The 23,165-nt window shown below is 44.5% G+C and overlaps 1 protein-coding gene across 5 annotated transcripts in view; it reads right to left on the reverse strand.

Annotated features, from left to right (window-relative positions):
- The window catches only part of SYT16 (synaptotagmin 16), a 113,488-nt gene that overhangs the window by 60,060 nt on the left and 30,263 nt on the right, over positions 1 to 23,165 (reverse strand). The window contains exon 1 of one of the 5 annotated variants that reach the window (XM_009670701.2): positions 8,243 to 8,288. The exons of the other annotated variants lie outside the window; for them this stretch is intronic. Coding sequence (XP_009668996.2) covers positions 8,243 to 8,273 — 31 coding nt within the window. The 5' untranslated portion in view covers positions 8,274 to 8,288. Of the gene's footprint in view, positions 1 to 8,242; positions 8,289 to 23,165 lie in introns of those variants that run through there. 5 annotated transcript variants of the gene reach the window in all.

Genomic DNA, 23,165 nt, shown 5'->3' on the forward strand with positions numbered 1-23,165 from the left:
AGGCCCTATACTCACAGAATCACAGAATCGTTTAGGTTGGAAGGGACCTCTGGAGCATCTAGTCCAACCTCCCTGCTCAAGCAGGGTCACCTAGAGCATATTGCCCAGGATCACATCCAGACGGCTTTTGAATATCTCCAGCGAAGGAGACTCCACCACCTCTCTGGGCAACCTGTTCCAATGCTCTGTCACCCTCACAGTGAAGAAGTTTTTTCTCAGGTTCAGGTGGAACTTCCTGTGGTTCAGTTTCTGCCCGTTGCTTCTTGTCCTGTTGCTGGGCACCACGGAGAAGAGGCTGGCCTCATCCTCTTGACACTCCCCCTTCAGATACTTGTACACGTTGATGAGATCCCCTCTCAATCTTCTCTTCTCCAGGCTGCACAGGCCCAGCTCTTGCAGTCTTTCTTCATAGGAGAGATGCTCCAGCCCTCTAATCATCTTGGTAGCCCTCCGCTGGACTCCCTCCAGGAGTGCCATGTCTCTCTTGCACTGGGGAGCCCAGAACTGGACACAGTACTCCAGGTGAGGCCTCACCACGGCTGAATAGAGGGGCAGGATCACCTCCCTCGACCTGCTGGCAACACTCTGCCTAATGCACCCTAGGATAACCTTGGCCTTCTTGGCCACAAGGGCACACTGCTGGCTCATGTTTAACTTGTTGTCCACCAGCACTCCCAGGTCCTTCTCTGCAGAGCTACTTTCCAGCAGGTCAACCCCCAGCCTGTACTGGTGCATGGGATTATTCCTGCCCAGGTGCAGGACCTTGCACTTGCCTTTGTTGAACTTCATGAGGTTCCTCTCCGCCCACCTCTCCAGCCTGTCCAGGTCCCTCTGAATGGCAGCACAGTCTTCTGGTGTGTTAGCCTCTCCCCCCAGTTTAGTATCATCAGCAAACTTGCTGAGGGTGCACTCTGTCCCTTCCTCCAGGTCATTGATGAATATACTGAACAAGACTGGGCCCAGGACTGACCCCTGGGGGACACCACTAGCCACAGGCCTCCAACTTGACTCTGCGCCATTCACCACAACCCTCTGAGCTCGGCCATCCAGCCAGTTCTCAAGCCACCTCACCGTCCACTCATCTAGCCCACACTTCCTGAGCTTACCTAGGAGGATGTGATGGGAGACAGTGTCAAAAGCCTTGCTGAAGTCCAGAAAGACAACATCCACTGCTCTGCCCTCATCTACCCAGCCAGTCATTCCGTCATAGAAGGCTATCAGATTGGTCAAGCATGATTTCCCTTTGGTGAATGCATGCTGACTACTCCTGATCACCTTCTTGTCCTCCAGATGCTTAGTGATGACCTTCAAGAGGAGCTGTTCCATCACCTTTCCAGGGATGGAGGTGAGGCTGACAGGCCTGTAGTTTCCTGGCTCCTCCTTCTTGCCCTTTTTGAAGACTGGCGTGACATTGGCTTTCTTCCAGTCCTCAGGCACCTCTCCTGATCTCCAGGACCTTTCAAAGATGATGGAGAGTGGCCTAGCGATAACATCCGCCAGCTCCCGCAGCACTCGTGGATGCATCCCATCGGGGCCCATGGATTTGTGGATGTCAAGTTTGGACAAAAGATCTCTAACCCGATCCTCCTCCACCAAGGGAGAGTCTTCCTTTCTCCAGCCTTCCTCTCTTTTCTCCAAGGTCTGGAATTCCTCAGGACTGGCCTTAGCAGTGAAGACGGAAGCAAAGAAGGCATTCAATAACTCTGCCTTCTCTGTATCCTTTGTCACCAGGGCACCCGCCCCATTCAGCAGCGGGCCCACGTTTTCCCTAGTCTTCCTTTTGCTATTGATGTATTTGAAGAAGGCCTTCTTGTTGTCCTTGACATCCCTTGCCAGATTCAATTCCAACTGGGCCTTAGCCTTCCTTGTCGCATCCCTGCACGCTCTGACAACGTCCCTGTATTCCTCCCAAGTGGCCTGTCCCCTTTTCCACATTCTGTACACTTCCTTCTTCTGTTGGAGTTTGGCCAGGAGTTCCTTGCTCATCCATGCAGGTCTCCTGCCCGCTTTGCTGGACTAAACTTTACTCAGCATAATGGCATCTATCTCCTCGACTATGTGTACAAGAATGTTGCACAAGGTCCCTTCCAAAATTTCAGAGGAAGTTCTACATACCTTTGGCCCAACCCTACTATCTTGGTAAAAGCAGAGAAGAGTCAAAGTGAGAAATGCACGTGTCCCAGCACACTCCTCAACTTTGAGTCTGCAGTGAAATCCAGATCAATGAACAGGTAACAGCAGGCAGGAGCAACTTTCAGCATAAAACCATCATCCCACACATAGCTCAGCCCTGCTGCACTGTCTCAGTGGAGTTCACAGTGGTGACAAGCTGAACATTTCAACCCGCAAGTGGTGCAAAAGGTGAGAAAATGTAATGAAATGAAAACTTTTACAAGCTGAATTTATCAAGGCTTCTGCAACAAAGGAAGGAATGGAGAGCAGCAAGCGAAGTACTCATGGAAAAATCAAACTGGAAAGATTCCCTACTCTGGGCCAAGAATTCAACAGTGAGCATTCGGGAAGGAGAAGGGAAAAGAAGATGGAGAGGAAAGGAGGATCTCAGTTGCTGCTTCTCTCTTATGTGGGGAGGAGAGGAGGACAAAGAATAAGTTGTCTCCACTCAAAACTGAAGTGCTCTCTCCTCTTCTGAGAGGAATCTAATTGGGATCTTTATGCTCTCAAATAGTTATTTTTCTCATCCACAAAACCCTGTTCTTAGTTCCACAGATTTGACCCAAGGCAGAATGACTCACCACAGTAAAAGGCCGGACAGCAGCTCTTTTTTCAAAGACCTAAATAAACCCTACTCCATCAATTGACCAAGGACGATGTAGCAGTAAACCTCTCGCTGAAGGCTGCACATGTTGCCTTGGCAACCTGTTTGATCTCCATGGCTCTAGGGACTGGAAATGTGCTGCCAACAGGAGATTTCAGCTAATCAAACCAAATCTCTTAATAGTTAGACAATTTCCCATCTGTGGAGAGTAGGCCACACGCCCACAGACAGCAGGGCATCCTCCAAATACAGCTCTGGCTCCTTGACCCGTTATTTGTCAGCTCTTCGTCGACCACAGACATCTCCCAAGACTTGCATAAGGAGGAGAGGGGGCAACAAGGGGCTACAACGTCCTCAGAAACCTGCACACGAGCTCCGCGTCCCACTCTCCAGCCACTGGTCATCTCAGTAAGTCAGTTCAGAGACAGCAGACAGGGAAGGAAGTCAAGAGACCACTGCCAGCCGGGAGTGGCATGCGAACAACAGGGCTGCAAAAGGGCCCATGCTGCAACCAGAAGAGATCAAAAAGACTGCAAAAGGACAGCTGAGAGGAGTTTCGATTGCCCTCCCCATTCTTACATGACAGGGCAGGCATTAGCAAAGAGAAGTACTTAAACTGAGGGGCAACACTGGCATGAGGGTGAATAGGTTTCACCTTGTCATGGACATATTTGGACTGAAAATTAAAACAAGATGTCTGGATGACGGAGCAGCAGGAAGAGCCTCCCACAAAGAATCACGTGGAGGGGGAAACGGGTTTCACTGCGGGATTTTGAATGGGACTGCGCACCAGGGATTGTCTGCCACCGCATGAGAACGAGGCCTTTCTAGTCCTGTGCCCTCCTCCACACACTACACAAAAAAATCATTTTCCAAGAGCAGTAACATACACTCCCTACTTGCTGTGAGCGCAGCCTTCCCATTGCACTCCGTCCTTTTCTGAGCACCCATTGAACACACCCAAGTAACAGCAGCAGTGAGGATCTGCTGACAGAGAGAAGGGTGACAATCGTATATCACCAGCTCTCAACCTCCCTAGACCAGGAACTGCTGTCAAACTGCAGTGCAGAACACTTGCTTTATTATGAAACTTTTAATTGAAACGCTAAAAGGGCAGCTTTGGTGGCTAATTTTGCCTTGAAAACACAATCAGTAATTGATTTCTTTTATAAAGTAGGAATAAGACCGTCCCTTCTCCCACACCTCTAAAGGTTTCCACCCCTGAGTTTAAGCACAGTCACAAAGACAGGCGATAAGTCTCGCTTTTCACACAACCAAGGGACCACAAACAGAGGCCTAAATGGCAGATGGGAGAGGAATTTCTTACGGTCACTTTGCTGCTGAGACAGGAGTTGATGGTGAAGAGATTCACGCCTGCAAAAAGCCACCAATCACCATTTAACATCCCTCAGCACTCTCACCTAAGGCCCTAACAGGGCCCTGACTACGACCTTTCCACACCATTGCAAAAAGGAAGTTTGGGAGTCTGCAACCCAGCCCAAACAGCACCGCCCAGTCCTGGCATTTAGCCTCTCCCTCCCCTTCTGGGTCATTCTTTATTGTACCTTCGAAGACATTAACCCATTGCTCTCTGAACCTTGAAGCCACAGGCCATACACTGAGTTTTATTCTGTTTGTTGCCAGACTAACTCATCATGCTGCCCCAATTGCCAGGAAAGTGTGATCGTTTATGCCCCAGTATGGTAGGCATCTCCATAGGAGAAGCTGCCTCCACGCAGCTCCCTGGGACGCGGGCTAGCTCCTGAGCTCAAGATCCAGCTCTTGAGGAACAGGATGGAGGAACTCTTGTTTAGAAAGCTTGGCACGTACAAAGAAATCCTGAAGCAGAAGAAAGCCGCTCATAAAAGAGGGTGTGTTTTCAAAGACAGAATATATCAGGGAAGGTTTCTAGGCCTCTGGTATCGACCAGGTGACCTAGGCCCTGAGAAAACATGTTCTAACAATAACAAAAGCCATTAAAACAAATGCTTGGGGGGAACATGCCAGTGGTTTCCAGATTCACTTATTTGACAGTGGAGAGCTTAGCTAGTACTGCCAGCTCCTGCCATGTCACTGAGAGCTTTTCTCCAGCCACATTAGTATAACATTAGCGTAACAAACCAGTTAACTTGCTACTAGGGCTGCAAGGAAAAGGGCAGGGACTGAGATCATCATTCAGCTAGCCAAGGACACTGTGACAAGGGAAAGGAAATGAAATCCTGGAGATGTAAGGAAACAGGAAGCAAAGCTAGCTTTAATGGTCGGGAGAATGGCTGGGTGCCTACACCTGCTTTCCCACCTTATTCCTTTTTAAAATCAAGCTTTCTGTCTATTACCAGCTCTCCTCAGCTTTGCTTAATCTCAGCTGAGCCGAACAGAATGAAAGATGGACCCTAGGACTCATGCCTAAAATATCTTTCTCTACAGGGCATGGGTAGAGAGCCAAGGAAATCAAAAGGAGAGCTGTCACTGATCTAGTAGGCAGCAGGAATGAACTCCGAGAAAACAAATGCTGGTGATGCAAGACTCCCTCCCCAATTCCTTTGAAAAAGCAAAGCGGAGAGCAGGATCCCAGCGCTATTAAAGAGGTGAGAATGGCCCCCTTCACATGAAAGCAACCACAGTTCTGCCTCAGATGATTCATTTACCTTAACGAGTTTCAAAAGCATCTGCCAGGAGTTTATTTCAAGCAAAAATTGTGACACTGGAGCATTCTCAGGGTTAAAATGGAGAGCCATGTCATTTAAAAGCCAAAAGAACAGTGAGAAGAGGGGAAAAAAGGTGACTGTTAGCCACAGCGGGGGAAAAAAAAAAAAAAAAAGAGAGAGAGAGAGAGATTCCACGTATTTCAAGGGCTTTTGCAGTTCTGAAACATCAGGCTAGCTGCTGTGAACAAACATCTCCACATACATTCTGCAAAACACTTGACAAACAGGACCATAAAAATAAGGAATAATATGTTCCTTGGATTTTTCAGACCCAGGAAACCAAGCTATGGGCTCTACTTACTATTTTGTTTTCAGCTTTTCAGCTATTCTCTCCCACAGCCACTATGCTACATTTAGGCCCTTTCCTTAACCATCTTTAGTCACAAATGGCTGCAAGTATCCATGGCTTCCCTTGCACGGTGATCAGACGTGCCCTCTGCTTAATGGCAATGCAGACACTCTGCACTTCCCTTATATACGATGGTCTAGCATTACGGTCTTGCTAGTACTTTACTGTAAAATCTTAAATGACAGCAGGAAACAACATAATATCAGAGCAGGAAATGGAAGAAATGGCTAAGTTCTGTTTCCTTATTTGCAATCTCCAGGATCTTTGCATTACCCGCTTTAAGAAAAGCGACAAAACATGCAAATGCAAAGTAACAAGCATTCATAGCAAAGGATTTGTTACAGAAATTACCAGCTGCGAAAGCTACCTTCTCACCAAGAAAGAGCCACAAATCATTCCAAACGCTAGACTTACCGAGGTGTCCTTACATAAAGCAGCAAAACAAGTCAAACGAGCCAAGAAATTTCCCAAGAACACTCTTCTTGCAAATAATGCGTTTTGAAACTTTCATCCTGGAACAGGTTACTAAATCCTTTGGTTCTGTGGAGTTCATACAAACTGGGCAAAGCTGAACAGAAGCACAATCCCGAGTTTCAAAACCAGGAGTGGTGTCTTGCTCTTTCTCTGCGGGTACTTGCTGGTTTACTGTCCCAAAGAACAAGGAAGGCTACTGGCGGGTAAACATGTGACAACCACCAAAGGAATGTTAGCCCAAGTAGTAAGAGAGAAAACAGCCTAAGCCACTTCCAAACGGGTTTGTTTAAAAACTACTACCCCACCTGTAGCTTTCCTGACTGCCCTGCACCTGTGTGATTACTACCTCTCTACCTGAAACAATTACATTGCTGACAAATTTGCCTAAAAAAGGAGCAAATTGCCATTCATTTATTATGAAAGTAATGTGTGCAGCCCAGCACTGATCCTAATGCATACTAGATATGCATTACACAACCACTGTACATAAAATAGCTGGGGATTTTATCTTGGAGAGTCTTTCTTACGAAGCCATGCTTCACTGCAAAAAAGGCAGAGAATGCACTTGCGTGATCTGCTTGCTTTTTTAAGCGTAGCATGTTCTGAGGAAGGCTTCTGACTCTGTGATACTTCCTGTGGGATCACATCCTGTTTCCACTGTCCATGCAACCATTGCTTTGGATGTGGATTTTGGATGCGGCTTTTAATTTCCAGTGGAAAAAGGGTCATTTTTCCCATGCATTCAGGGCAAATTAACGCCACCGTCTCTGCTTGCAAAAGATCTCTCGACAGTGAAACTGGAGCTGTTCCCAGCAATTTATTAATTAGCGCAAAACTCTTTTTCTGGCTTTTACAGTATCTACTGCTCCTCAAAAACAGCACGGAAAGGCTGTCAAATAAAATCACACATGTGAACCCAGCTACTGGCAGTGCTCAAAGAGAGGTGTGTGTGGGGAAGGTGGATTAAAAAAAAAAATGGGGGCAGGAGGGGAGCATGCTCCGTGCTCACAGCCTGCTGCTCAAAAACAAGGAAGGTTTCTGGCCCCACTGCCAGTGGGACCTTGCAAGTTGGCTGCAATCTGTGGACTGTATGATCTTGTCTCTCCAAGGTAAACAGCTCCCTGAGGCAATTTTCTGCAGGTGTTGCTAACACAACACTTTTTTCCTCCCAAAAAAGGCTTTCTGATGATCTTAGAAAAGCTGCTGCCTGGCAGATCACTGTAAACTAGTCCACATTGGAATTTTCAAAATAGCATCAACTTGGAGCCCAAGAGGGGGAGAAAGTTCTTGCTGCATAGACATCAAACCCCTTGACGTATCTGAGTCTTGTCACACAAGGTTCCCCAAACATCAAGCGACCGAAGTGGGCGTCTGGTGCACTGGGCTGTGTGATGACTGCAGGAGATGGAGGGGGTGCAGGATGGGCAGGCCCTGGTGAAAGATCGCTCTTGGGGCCACGTGCCTTTTAGCAGGGCTTTTTGCAGATCCACAGCCTCTCCCCAGCCTCCGTGATGCCAGCAGCAGGCACGGCTTGACCAACCGTGCTAGGCAGCCACCTCAGCTGCCCTGAGTCTCCGAGCAGGAGGTGGCGGCTGTGGCACCAAGTTCAAAATATGCAAGGGCACAGCCAAGCAACAAGGGCAACACAGAGCCCAGTTTTGCCACCAACCGAATGGGGGAGTGTCATGCACTGGCTGACCTTCCAATAACTTTGGAGAGAGCACCAGTCCCTTGAAGATTTGCAGAGATGGGTTACCAGGAATGGGGCAGGTCACTTAAGCATGCAAGTCGGTGGCTCCCTCAGCCTCCACACGTACATTTAGCTACAACTCTCTACAATTAAAAAACAATGCACTGGCAGCAGATCTGCAAGGGAGGTAGTGAAAATGGCTTGCCAAAGAGAGAGGGGGGGGTCTCAGGCTCGAGGTAGCTTACCTGGCCCCTGAGAAAACCATGTTCCATCCATGATGCGGCTCCAGAGTTGGAGTTATGCCAGACAAGTCACTTATACCAAACTTCTTCCCACCGATTCCTCCACCATTCCCTCACTTCTGAATGCTCTAGCTTGTAACTCTCACTGTGGACGCTAACATCTTTTCTGTGGTAATAGGATGTTTATTCACTTAATGCTTTTCTCCAGAATTCATTAGGACTGTCATATTTACCAAGGAAAACAGGAGATTTAAGTCTTCCGTTCCAACTCCTTTGCACTTGGCAGCCTTCTTTGCTCTCTCACATTAAGTTCTTACTCTAAACCTTAATCTTGAATTCATCATTTATAAAGTTCCAGTGGAAAATGCTATACAGAAATCTTGCTACAATAAGGTTAGGAGAATAAAACTCGCATCCTTGTCTGCTCCACACCCCCCTTTTTCATCCCGCTCTGTTTTTTCAGAACTGTTGTGCTAAAAGAGCTAGAGCTGAATCAGTAGAAATCCAAACACCTTTTCAAAGGGATCCAAATTTTATTATTATTTGTCAACCATCAGCTAAACTGTAGAAATATTCCTTTTATGCCCTGCTAAATGTCAAGCTGTTATTTTTAAAACCTGGACAATGTCTTTCACATAAACCTTTACACCATTATTTTAAAGATCAAACATCCTTTCACCTGGGAATCACAGAGCGGCCAGTTTCCCTGGTAACATAATTTGCTTCCAGTTCAATGGAACAGCGAGATCCCTTTCAGGAGTTCACCAAACGCAGCAGCGAATCAGTGCTCAGGCAGGCCAAAATTCGCTTTCAAAGCTCTATAAAAAGTCTGTTGCCAAGGTGTCTTTGTAATGTTTAAATGAACCCCTCATAAATTGATTTTTAATTCTTTCTTTTAAAGGTGCACTACGCTTCTATCTCTCCGAGCGAGGAAAAAAATCATTAGGGTATTTCACATGAGCCTTCCCATTTATCTGAATTTGCTTTTTTAATTTAAAGCTAAGCAAACTTTTTAGAATATTCTCGCACCACCGTTTTCCTCCTCAGACAGCAAGCAGCTCACTGCACTGAGCTAAATTCAAAGGAATATCATGTAGGTCCCCTTTGCCCTGATGTTGATAAAAAGGCACATCACCACATAAAGAACCTGGAGCAAAACTAGGCCAACATGTTCCCGCTAGTCATTTCCCAGACAGGGAATGTCATCTCTTTCTTTAATTATTTAATTAAACAGACTCATTGTGGACAAAACCACCCCATAGGTCTAAACCGGCATCGACTCAGATACATTAAGCACTGAGAGAAGGAGGAGGATTTGCACATGGGAGAAGGAAGAAGGGATCCCTTTAGCCACGAGACATCACAAGATCCCAGACAAAAAGGTGTCCAGGTACCAGAAGCCCCAGCTTCTGCACCAGCTGTCCCTGCTACACCACAGCCTTTCTGCTCACCCCGGGCTCTTTCTTCCCTAAACGCTATCCAAGCAAAACAGAGCAAAGAAGGAGCGACTCTGCAGTGTAAAGTTCATTTCGTGATGGGAGTCTTCCCCACAGAGTACTGCCATTTGTCTCGCACCCCCCAAGCTCCCTTTTTATCAGGCGTAACGCATCAAATGAACTGATCCCAACGAGCTCCCTTTGCTTATGGTCCCGATCCTTTGGCATCCCACAGCACGGGGCAGAACGCACCGGCACAAAGAACACAACACACAGGTTTCCTGCATGGTTTTAGGGGGAGCAGCTAAGGTTTGAATCCGATGGCTAGTTTCAAGCAAATCTATCATATTTAATATATTAGATTTAGGGAAGTAGGCAGCTAAGTGAAAGACAGAATCCACTAGAGTTGTTAGGGGAAACACTTTGGTGCATGCACACCCTTTGCAGGATACCAAAGAATTCATGGAGACAACAACAGTACAAATGCCCCAGCCATGGACTGGAGATCAAATCACAACCCACAAAGCCACCTGAAATCAGTACTCACGAACTCTCACAGATGGCTATTTACAAAGGGGGAAAAGAGGAAACATCATATTTGCAACATCCCAACATGGGATCCCACACAGATCCACTATGAACCTCGTGAGAAGGCATATGCATTACTGGTTGGCATGTTTTCTTTTCAACTTATTTTTAAGTGTCAAACACTTTTTAAAAAATGATTCTTTTTGAATCCGTTATCACTGAACACAGCACTTGCTAGAGGTAAACGTGGCTGAATAACGCCATTAATGTAATGGGAAAGCAGGATCACAAATATGCCCATTCGCAAGCAGCAATGTCATATGCTTTCACATTGTTCCCTGCATTAAACCTTCCTCAAAGACTTATGAAAAGCAAAAATGTCTCCTACTGCTTTAGGCTCAAGGGAAAATTACTCTTCCTCTTCCACCTCATTCTAGAAGAAATATAAGACAAAAGAGAAGATTGTGTAGAATAGAGTCAGGCCTCTAAGCATGAGCCAAGGGAGGAGGAGCCAGTGAACCCCAAACCAGAAAACCTTATGAAATGAACTTCCATCAAGTGCACCTCCCAGGCCTTTCACCTAAGTATGAGCACACCAGTGAGAAATCCCAGGCCTGCCTTGCTTAAAAAGCCCAGTGTCTGCCCGGTACTCCTCTCTTCCAGGCCAGTGGAGGACACAGGAGCAAGCTATACTGGTAGATGCCTGTGCTAGTTAGCTGTGAAGTCAGAAATATCTGTACAACATATTTCTGTCAAAGTCGCATTCACCGGCTGTTTGCTCACAGGGATAAATGGCAAGGTCCCAAACTCAAGAAGAGGAAACTTCCATCCTAGCAGAAACCGGGTAAAAATTAAACATGCCAGGACTCCATCGCCTTTCCTCCTAAAATTTCTATGAAGTGAAACAGACCAAACACACAACCTTGTTTACCTAAAACCACACTTGAAAACTAACTGTAACGAGATCATAAGTTATTACGCACAGACAAAAGATTAGTTTTACTTATAATCCAAAACACTAGTAAAATCCTTTGGCCCACTAAGCCTATACTAGGGAAATCTGACCTGGTATGCAAAGAAAGAAGTTGTGTCTGTTCAGACTATTACGTCACCAGTTATTTGATCAAACAGTTTCCCTGTGATTATTCCGGCATGTGCTGTCTTATTGCTAGCTCATTACACGTTCTGAGTACCTAAACCCTTCACAGAAGGCTTTTAAGATCCGACCCTGCCCTCTGCCCCAATCCTAGACTCCAGCTCCAGAGTTCACTTATTCCAGTGAAAAACCTTCCCACTAATTTAATAACATTTGAAGTCAGCCGTCCATTTCACAGACTTTTGCAGAGGTTTCAGAGGGTGACCCAAGGATTTCTGTTCTCCATTGCAACCCACATTTCTCCATCTCCTGTGACAGTGGAGATGGGAGGGAGGAAAGCTAGGAGCAGCACTGAGCCTAGTGGGACACCAGGCTCGTCCCAGTGGGACGAGCAGGCAGACAAATCAGCCCCTAAAAACAGAACAAGCAGACACACCAACTCAAATTCCACAAAAGATGGATTTCCCGAGAAAAAGGAACATACGCACAAGGATGGAAGAAAGGATCAAGTGCATCAAAATCAACGGCAGGGATTTTCTTTTTTTAATTAAGGGCAGGGTTGTTTTTATAAATCTCTAGGAAAAGGGTGAGCTCTGCAAGAGGCTGTTGCCAGAAATAACAAGAAAAGACATTACAACTCCAGAGGAAGGGAGGCTAGGATTCCTCAGAAAAACATCGGCTTTTAACCAGAAATCAAGAAAGAAAAAAAAAAAAAAAATCAATGTGCTTCACCTTGCAACCGAGCCCACATACTGCTTTGGAAACATCAAGCTAGTTGGGGTGTTTGTAGGTCAGGAGCCCAGCTTGCAAGCATGAGTAGGGGCAACCTACAAAAATGCTAGCAGAAAGCCATGTACAGCTGAACTGTTCAGGGAAAGAACCAAAACAGTAAGAACACAAACACTACATAGGCTCCTACTAAAGCAACCCAGCAGGGCAGACAGGGCCGAACTGACCCAGAATTTGAGCGGTATCAACGAGGGCACGTACTATGGAAAGCGATACAAAAACTAGCGAGTAAACAGTACCAAATACCCCAGGAAGAAAAAAAAACCCAAGCAAACAAACAGCAACACATGCAGTAACTGAGAATACTGCCAAAGAAGAGGAAGATGCGTGGAGAGCAGCTTTAGCTAATTCAAACACTTGGCATGTACAAACACTGCAATCTAATCCCGGCAACACTGATAAGCAGCAATATCGGACTGGAGGAAAGTGACCAGCTGCTCTCGATACACAGTAAAAGATGAGATGCATCTGCAAATGCAGGCAGCCAACAAGGAGCCCAAAACACCAGGATTATTATCACAAAAGCCTCACAGCACTTGAGGCAGATGAGCGCTGTCCTCTGACCATGCCCCGTGCATGTGAATGAAAGCCAGCGAGCGGCCTGCTGTGCATCACTGCAACAAGGGGAAAGGAGGAATCCAGGGCCCTGCTGCCAACTCAGCCCCATTCCAGAAACGCTCTGAATCAAAGATTTGTCTGAATGCAGAAGAGAGCGGAGGAAGACCGAATACTTTTAACAACGGACAGTTGTGATCCTGAGAAACTTTTAGTAACTCCAGAGAGAAATTGAAATGTTTTAAGAAAATTCCCAGGCTCCAGAACGGGAAGGGAATCCCACGTTTTGAAGAGATCAACTACGTTTCTGGAATCTGCAAGTCCATTTGAACACAACATAGTGGCCTACCAGCAACGCAAAGTGCAAACAGCCAGAGATTGAACATGAAATGTCTTCCTCTGGGTGGGTAATAACCCATGGAAAGAAAATTAAACAGTGAAAAGATAGCCATGAGACTAACCATGCAGGCAACACACACTGTAGGGGGATTCCCTTATCAGGAAAGCAGCTGAGGTAAGGGTAGTCCAGCACAGGACTTGACTGGAGGGCAAATAAAGACCGTGCTTTCAGTGGCAAGGAGCATCCTTTAAGCCAAAGAAGGAATGACAAAAAGGACACAAGTCATAAAGAGAAAGCTAAGTGAAGCAGGCAGTGTCTACAACCTACACACACACACACAGAGAGAGCGAGCGAGAGGGAGAGGAGGGGAGAGAGAGAGAGAGAGAGAGAGAGAGAGAGAGAGACCACTTAGAGAGGCTTACACTATGCTTCAGATACCCCGGAAGCTCAAAAGAAACAAGGTATTGGAGCAACGTAGGGGTGACCAGAAGTTGCAGTACAGCCAGCTTCATGAGGGAGAACTGAGGTTGTTGAGGTAGCTCTAGAATGTGCAATTATTCTCCAAAATACCAAACCAGACAGCATACCCAACCTGCATCCTATCCAGCTCTAGCTACTACTTTCCTTCCTTCCTGCTCAGCTCCATTCATCTTCTCTCCCATTCATTTTCTCAGAGCTGACAGTTCTCTTCCCAGCTCCAGCCCAGCCCTTCCTACTTGGTCTACAGGACAGATCAGACTGGGATCTAAAACTCCCTGTGGTCATGCTTACTGCTATATATACATATATATATACACACATACATACATACATATATATGTATATATATATATATATATCACTCTCCACCACACAGTGTTTACTCACCTCTTTGCCCTCTGTAATTTTAAAGTGTCCCCAAGGGAAACACTGTGCCCCACTTGCAGATGCACTTGACTAGTTTAATAAATTTTAAATTGATTATCATTAGTTAAAACTGTATTTGAAGAAAAAAAAATATGAATAATAATTGACTAGTAGTCCTATTGATAGCAAACAAAGTGAGGAAGGATGGTTCCAAGGCCAGTGTTCTTGCCACTACAGTAAAGACAACATCTCTTTGGTGAGTTGTGTACTAGGAAACTCTGGCCCCTGTAAGAGAAGGAAAGGTTGCTTTGAAAAGACGTATCCCCAAAGGGCATAGTCCAGGGGGGCAACAGGAATCAGACAGTGCAGGCGTCCTGACTGCCAGCGCGGTTGTAGCATTTCCTAAAGAACTCTCTTAATGAGGAGCTAGTTAATTTTCAGGCGCTTAATGTTAGCTCAGAAAAATAATCTAAACTGTGCTACATGAGTTACTGTGTCTGCTCCAAGGCACACAGAAGCGGATAATTCTGAAGAACCCTGGTTCTGGCCCGTGGCAAGTAAGTTTACTTAATGAAATGCATTTCCTCTGGGAAATCTGAGAATTGAACATTTGTTACTAGAAAGGTAATGTATGTGACTTTCTGAAGTGTCATAGCAAAGCTCAGCAGTGACAAACCAACCACAGCACAGTCCACTTACCCCCTTCTACCGAAAAATGAAGTCAGAATGGGGCTCAGAGGACTTGGGAGCCCATACAGAGGCTCGTCTGGAAAAAAAAAAAAATCACCACTCACATCATCATTGACAAGGATGCCAACAATTGCTGGCTCCCCTCCAGACGGGGCCCTCAGGACACTTCTACGGCCTCCAGTGGGATCCCTTCAGTGCCCTTTGTTTTGGCAGGCAAAGGGACCCCTGGCACAGAGTTTGGCTGATGGGGATGGGTAAGTATTTCTATATGCTTTGCCTTGCCTAATTTTATTTTATTTCAGAGCGCATCTCCAATTTAAAACTCGTAATAGACTGCAGCTATAGATTGCAGTTAAAATCATAGATTAACTACTAAAACCTGAAGCTCAGTAAATGAGAACCTTAGTTTAAAAGTCAGGCTATAGATTTCAGCAGTGTCAGATCATAATTTAGAAAGTTCTCTGAATGAATATTAAGACTTTTGAGTAAAACTGTTAAGCCTTGAAGAATAAGCTTAAAATCCAGTGCTCAGCCAGTCAGTCTTCAAGGTATTTAATTTTAAGGACAGATGATAGATTCAGCTAAATTTTATAAGTGTGGTAAAACTATTGAGTGTAACTATTTAAAACATCTACAGAACTTAGTTTTTAAAATCCCACTTAAGCTACCTAAGGGAAGTAACTTTTATTGCATTTCAGAACTTACAATAGTTAAAGTTTACAGTAAATCCACAGAATTCAGTAAGATTAACCGACTATAAATCTTACAGCATAAAACTAGTTTGTGGATGTACCGCATAAATGATTCTCAGTTTTTCTGCTCTGTGCCAGCCATAGAGACAGCTGATTAGTCAGTCTTTGATTAATTGCCTGTTGTGTAGGAGCCAGGGTCAATCTACTCAATTAGGTGAAGGTCTGGTGGAGATCAGAGATGTAAATCAAAACCTACTGCAAAAGCTTCAGCACAAAATGAGGACATAAGAGCAGCCATACTTCCCCCCAAGGGTTCCTCTCTCCACAGTAGCCTGCTCTCCAACAGTAGCCCTAAGTAGATGCATAGGAAAGAGCAGGAGCAGGACAACCACGTGTGACTTTTCCTGAGTAGCCCTCCAACCATGCTCATCGCTTACAATTTCTTGAGCCTGATATGGTTTGTCTCTACAGAAACCCCCACAGACCCTTCTTCCAAGTACTTGCCCAACCTCCCATTGAACTTATGTCAACTTTTTGCAGCCAGTACATCCTTTCGCATCCTGCGCCACTATAGTCACTGCGTAAAGATCCACCTCGTTTGGTTTCTTCTGAACCTGGCTCCTGCTCACTCCCTTTGCTAACCCTTAGATCTTGTAAGGCAGTGAACTCCTACCCACCCCACTATTACTGTTCATGTAAACCTGCAGACCTCTGTCAGATCTCCCAAAGTTTTTCTCTTTTCCTAGTTTACGAATCTTTGTCAATGAGTCTTGCCCAGTATCAGAGATGTCCATACCTTTGACCTGTCTAGCTGCCTATCCTGGACTTTTTGCAGTCCTAATACATCCTTTTGGAAATGAGGGGACCAAAACTGCGCACAGTACTCAAGGTAAACTCTGGATTTACACATCAGCACAGTCACATTTTCTAAGGTAAAAGACTTTCCTTACAAGTGGATTTCAGCTGAAGGATTCTGTATCCTTACCACTCAAACACATTTATATAAGAGCAACAAATAACTTCAAATACCTTACAAGTAAAACAGAAGTGTGGAAAGAAAAGGCAGCTTCCATAGTCATACCCCAGTTTCATGTGTGGACAGTACAGAAATCATGGGTGTAGGCAATTCCTGATCTTCAGAGACAAAACCCACTGTATCTAGAGGGCAAGGGAGCCAAACTGAGGAGAGCAGAGACACGATCTAGACTTACAGAGATCTCGCAGACAGTTACACCTCCAGTCTGGCAACCCCCATACTGCTGAGGGAGAGGAGAGACTTGCAGAAGGGAGACATCAAGTTAAGGCTCGAAGGAAGATAAAAATCAGTGGGAAACTGCAAATCTCAGAATGTGAAAAGTATCAGAACAGCAGAGTAAGTGAGGCCAGTGGAGAAATGCTGTGATATGTTAAAGAAAGTACAGATTAAGTTTAGTAGGTCCAACCAGATTGTGACAGTGTCCACAGAGCTAAGGGAAATTAGGCATGTAGACGGAAAAAAGTAATAGTCTGAAACTACGGGTACCCCACACAGGTTGGGGAAATATCTTGACAGGGTGTTGAAAATGCTATATTTTTAGATATTATAAATAACTAGTTAAAAACCCATAACAGCTAATCAGCAATTCCTAAGTGACACAGGAATGGCTACGCTTCAACAACTCTGCAGAAGAGAAAAATCTCACCAAAAAAATCTCAGCAAAAAAACTTTGATTTGAAAATGGAGACCTACATAAAATTCAATGTAGCAGTAAAAAGAAATAGCTAAAAAGGTGGAAATACTTTCAGGAAACTATGTGAAGGTACCATAGTAAAGCATCACGATACCTATATCCTCAATTAAAAATACTCTAATAGGATATTAAAAAAAAAAAAACCCAACAATTTTTTGTTTGTGGTTATACACCATAATAAGAAAGCTGCCTGCCAGCTGTAAAGAAAAAGAAGAAAAAGAATATCCTTCAGAATGTGAGTGTCATGTTCAAAGGAGGAAAACAAAAAAGAACATGAACTTCTGGCAAGTTAAATGAAGAACTGTAAGAGGGCAGACAAAAAAACACTGCGGTAAGCAAATTTCTAACAGCATAAAAATTTAATTGCAATTCTTTTTCAAGTGTTGCAGAAATAGAAAGCCTTCCAGAGAGCTGGTGGGGTCAAAGATGATGGAGGTGTATAAGGTGCACTCACTGATGATAGGCCTAGAGCAGGAAAGCCACATTTTGCATCAGTGTTGCCTGCAGAGAAGCAGAATGACCTCATTCAGCTATTTTCACTCAAAAGAGATCTCAGTGACTCTCTAAATAGTTCTTTGAAAACAGTTCAGTGTTCAGTAACAAGGCAAATAAAAATTATGAAAAATTATGCAAAATAGTAACTAAAACTGAAAACAGTATTGCCACTATAAATCCATGCTGCACTCGCTTTCTTCAATACAGTGCAGCTGGTTATAACAGAGGTTATATTAGAGCCAGGTTATAATAGAGCCAGACTGAGAAAGGCAGCATGGATAGTTTGAGGTCTGGAATAGCTTCTACTCAATGAAGAAACTTCACCTTATCAGCTAGAGAAAGAGGCAATCAGGGGCTTGGGGCTGGGGAGCAAATAGCATGGTATGGAGGTGGCGAACAAAGAACGACCTAATACTGCTCTCTTCTAGAAAAAGAACTAGAGGACATACGATGAAACGTATAGGTATCAGGCATAAAATGCAGGACACAAAAATAACATTTCATGCAACACACAAGACTACGGAACTCACTGCTGCAGGAAGTTGCAGAGGTTAGAACCACAAATACGTTCAAAAAGCAAACAGATAAACTGCATATGGGCTCGTCATGGGCCAAACATAAAAGTCATGCTGAAACCTCTGGTTCAGAAAGTCTCTAAATTGCTGATTGTCAGAAACTGGGAACACATAGCCAAATTTGCTGTTTCTTAAACTCATTCCCAAGTACTTGCTACCAGCCAGTATCAGGGATCTTTGTTTTCTTCAGGCAGTGCACCATGGCTTGCTTTTTCTTTTTAAAATTAAAAAAAAAAATTCCAATTTAAAAATAGAAATCTAAATCCATAAGACAGCAAGCTATAACAGAAGGTAAAAAATAACCTCATGGTTTGCAGCTCTCACTTAGCAGATCAAACAAACAACCTGCTCCAGTAGCTTTATTTGTCAAATAAACCTTTCTGACCATTTGCTTTAAGCGAAGGGGTAGCAGGCCCAGCAGAAATAGTATCTTAAAGGTAGTTAACACCGCTAATCACCTGGCAACTAATAGTGCACCATGCCAGCCCAACCAATGTGTTATGTGCACACAAGTCAATACCGCTCCCCAGGTCCTGCAACTCAACTGAACAAAAGTATGGTGAATACTGCATAATCCAAACTCTCACCAAAACTAGGGCAAAGTATTAATCTGAAGTCTTATCTTTGTTCATGCTTGTTTTACTCAGGCAAGGAGTCAATTCATGCCAAGGAGTACAGGGAAAAGTCACTGCTCTGTTAATGAATCCTCTGCCAGGTGAGGATCTCCTACATCCCAGGGTTTCCTTTTCCACAAGGATAAACACTTACAAGCTGTGGTCTCCCTGCTAGGTAACATCATTCTAGTAGTGGCAGACCAGCATCCTTCTTTCAGCCTCAGTCACGTGCATATAATCAATGGGATATTCAAGACATACAGATAGTTTCACGGAGGGGGTTTGCTCCCTGGTGGGAGGTCTAGGAACCAGGGCACAGAGCACCAGCAGACAAGCTAGCTATGCCCCACTGGCTGCTACTGATGGACAAGGAAAGCAGAGAAGCCTTGGCCCATCTGAGGCAGAAGGTGTCCAAGAATAACCATTACATTTTGGGGAAGGGAGCTAAAAATATATCCAATTATTTTTTGAATGAAAAACCACTCGACTTGGGAGGAACGTTTCACATCAGTTTAGATTCCCTTGACCTGACAATTTTTAAACAGTCAAACAGGGAGAGAAGAAATAGGGAGGGGGAATGGAGACGGAAGGAAGAAGAGGGGAGAAAAGGTGAAACAGAAAAGGAAAAAAGCAATAGGAAAGGTCTTTCCTCCCCTAACTGGGTGACAAAACAGTTCATTTTCCAGCTTTGAAAATGAGGATTTTTCCCTGCAGAACAGGAGTATCTTTTTATGTACCTTTTTCTTTGATATTGCAAAGCTAGGCTGACAGAAAAATAAGTTTGAATTAAAATGTTTTGACCAGCTTTGCCTGAAACACTCAATTAGTGGTGAGGGGCAGAGTGAGAACGGGGGAGGGAAAAAAGAGGCCAGCAGAAGGGCAGCACATGAAGCAGACCTGTGAGAGAGGAGCTGGCAGCACCCAGGCCAACAAGCTGCTGACAAATCTGCGTTCAAGCTGAAGTGTCTGGCCCTTTATCTCAAGCACTTAGGGCTCAAGCTCTAACAATCTAAACGTCCTGCACCACCTTCCCCAGAGAACCCCACCAGACCGACTAGAAGATTCACCCACGGGTCCCTTGCACTCTGCCACATCCCCACCTGCAACGTCTGCAGGGACTTTAGCATGTCTGGATCTACAAATGTGAACTGCTGGTGCTGAAAATAAATCGGGAGGCTCTTTAGCCTCAATCAGCACACAATGACAATCACCAAGCCAGGTTAATATGACTTCAATCATGCTTCATGCACTCGAGTAACTTCTCAAATAGAGTTGGTAAGTGAGTCTCCTTTCAGTGCTCAGACTCATGTTCTTCGTTTCCTTTCGTACTCTCTCTTTTATTAATATTATGCTTCTCTCTGGTGCCTCTTTAACTTAATGCTCCATTTGTTGGCTGGCTGACAGGTCTCAAAAAAGTACATCTTTCTACCACCAGCGCAATTCAGATTAATCTTGTATGGAGAAGGTGCATCACTTAAGTAACTTATTCCTCCCCTCCCTTACAGTAAAAGGAAATAAGTTTGAAAGTGTTTTAACCTGAACAGGAGCTACGTGCATGTAAAATGAGGTTTTGCAGGTGCCACGGAAGGAGGGGGTGCTTTGCCAGTTAGCAAGGAAAGAATAAAAGGGGGTATGAGTTTACTGGACACAAACACCTCACGTGAAACGATGAACCCACAGCTTGCAGTTTCTTTCCTAGGGTGAAGTGTCCTGGAGAGTCTCTTCTGTCCTAGCTACACATTTATTTTCCCTCATTAACACCATCATTGTCAATGTAAAACAAGAACCTGTTTCTTCTTTTACTCAAACTCCTGCTCAAAATCCCTACAAGTCCTACGAATGTAGTCAATACCCAAGTAGGTGCAGCAGGACATAAACCCAATTGGGAAGTGGTTTCCTTACTGAATTTGATGTGAAAATGAGTTATATAATCAACAAAGTAGCCCTAGACAGTAGGAAAAGAGAGTATATGACTAAAAAGCACCCAGACGTTATCACCAATAAATCACTATATCCCAGAAGTTAGCACAGGCACAACTGTGGTGTTAAAAAACTGCTGAGAACAGAGGAACTGCCAGCACCTCAAGACAAGCAGTAATCTGTCACAAACATTTCAGCTCAACCAATTCTTCCCAATAGGGTTTCTTCCAACAGTTAGCACCAGGTACACATAGAAAAAAAAAAAAAATCTTTTGGCTCCAGAGCTGATACTCCTTGTCTCAAGAAGAGTTGTTTGCACCTCTCAGAGAAAAATCCTTCAGACAACAAGTACCACAGGCACCTATGTTCTTTTGACAACACTGAAATGATTTTCTGGGGAAGCTGAAAGCACAGAGTCCTGTGGCAGGAGCTGCCACAAGCACTGCAGGCTCAGGACCCCTCAGCACCCAGCACTCCAGGCTCAGGACCCCTCTGAGCCCCACAGAGAAGCAATGGAGCCAAATCCAGAGCACTCTAAAGTACAGGCAGGTAATATTTTGAGATGAGCCTCGACATCAAATTGACTAGTTTTATCTCATATTTGAAAATGCAGAGAGCAACTAGAATAAAAACCTTGCCTTTCCCTTCCCGTGGATTCTGTAAAACAGATTGCCGTACCAGAAAAAAGGCTTCAGCAGTGAGATTAGCAAGTAAACTACAGCTGCAGTCTACTAACACAAACACGCAGCTGGTCTTGGGAAACCTGTACCAAGCACAAGTTTTGCAAGTATTTGCTTTTCTACTTTCTACTTAAGACATTCCCTGTATGCTAGTATAATTTGCCATGACTGTTCTTACAGAAGTGTTACACCCTTTCTAAAATAAAACTGGGCTATGCGACAGTTCTAAAACAGTGAAATGCATCAAAGCAATTAGCAGTTCTGCTGCTTTTATGGTCCTGATTGGAATTCTGATCTACAGAGAAAACCTGGTTCTGCAGCGAGAAAATACAGTGGCTCTGCATAAGGGCTCCATCTGCCGGCACACCAGATCTCCCTGTTCTGTTCAATATATAGTAAACTGAAACAAAACCTACACAGCCATCAATTGCATTCTTCTTCTTGCAGCCTATGAATTTCAATATATACACCATCTGTTCATCTTCTGTGTGGGAGTTCAGTCATCTTCTTGGCAGCAATATTATTCTAGAGCAATTACCTGTGTCTTTATCACCTATCATTGTGCTTCATCATCTTTTCATCATGTGTAAAAACCAACCACTTTATTACTACAATTTCTGTAGGCAGCCCGGTCCTGTTCGTTACTATGGAGATGATCTGTCAAAAGAAGTCTACATTTAAAGAAGTAAAAGCTGGAAAAAGGAGGAGGAGAGAAGCACAAAGAGCCTGAAATGAACTTGTTCCTCTAAGTCAGAGTTTAAACGCAAAAGACACATCTTAGGCAGCAACACTGAGATGCCACTAACAACCTAGTTAGGAATCCATCAACCTGCCAATACAGAGGATGAGTCAATGACTCACAAGCATTACAATGCTCTCGGAGGTCAGAGACTCAGCTTTAATCCCCCAGCTAAGTCTCATGATCTGCTCTCAGGAAGGACAATTTCTTATTACTATAAATCAAAAGATAAAATAGTGGGAGGGAGGAGAGACTGAAAAGGCAGGCAGACAGGCAGCAGCAATTTCCCCCTCCGTGGTGGTCACTAGCAAGACAGTGAATTTTAAATCAACTGCACTATAGTTTATGCCCGCTCCAAAAGACCTCTTCAAATTCATCTCCTCCTTCCCCAACTTCACTCTGTTTATGCTTCATTTCCTCTCACCCCTTCCATGGATTCCTGTCTAGCTCTGCTTCTTTTGCTCCTGTCCTCATAGTCTGCATGTAGTTCCCCTTCTCTTTCCATAAAACATATATACATTTGCAGGTGTTTTATCTGTATCTTTTTGAATTTCTATATATTTCTAAGGCAGCTGCTAGTGCCAGCCATTTATAGATGCTTGCTCCCCCACTCACCCACATACACCCCTCCTTTCACTTCACGAGATCCTGTTCTCTTAGAATTGTTTCATCTCCTCCAGCCTTCCAGCTCCCATCCTTCCAAGTCATAATTGCTCTCATGTTATTGCAGGAAAAATATTAGCAAGGTACAAAGGACTCGCTGATGCTCTGCGTTTCCAGGATGCGTCGTTAGCAGCCTTGAGCTGAAACATGCCGAGCTGCAAACTGCTTTGGTTCAACTCATCCATGCAGCCCTGGAAGAAATAAGCAATCTCAGAGCTATCCAGTTTGTTTAATATCAAGCGCGCATGCACTGAGTTTTAATGATGTGGATTGACACTCTATACTTGCAAGACTACAAAAAATGACCACTTATGAACAGTAAAGCTAATTTACCATCTTCACAACTACCTTGCACATAGAATTAACTTCCTCTTGCAAATCAATCATGAAGCCATAACTGGGGAGGGAGGGTACATTTTCTAAAAGCTCTCTAGACTTCTAAGCACCTTAATTTCTGTCAGTCTACCTGGAGACACGAGACACTCAATTTTCAGACATGCTGAGTGGCCATATGTTCCATGGATTTCTGCCCCCAAAG

Source organism: Struthio camelus, chromosome 5 (assembly GCF_040807025.1).
Source record: "Struthio camelus isolate bStrCam1 chromosome 5, bStrCam1.hap1, whole genome shotgun sequence".
NCBI classification, from domain to species: domain Eukaryota; kingdom Metazoa; phylum Chordata; class Aves; order Struthioniformes; family Struthionidae; genus Struthio; species Struthio camelus.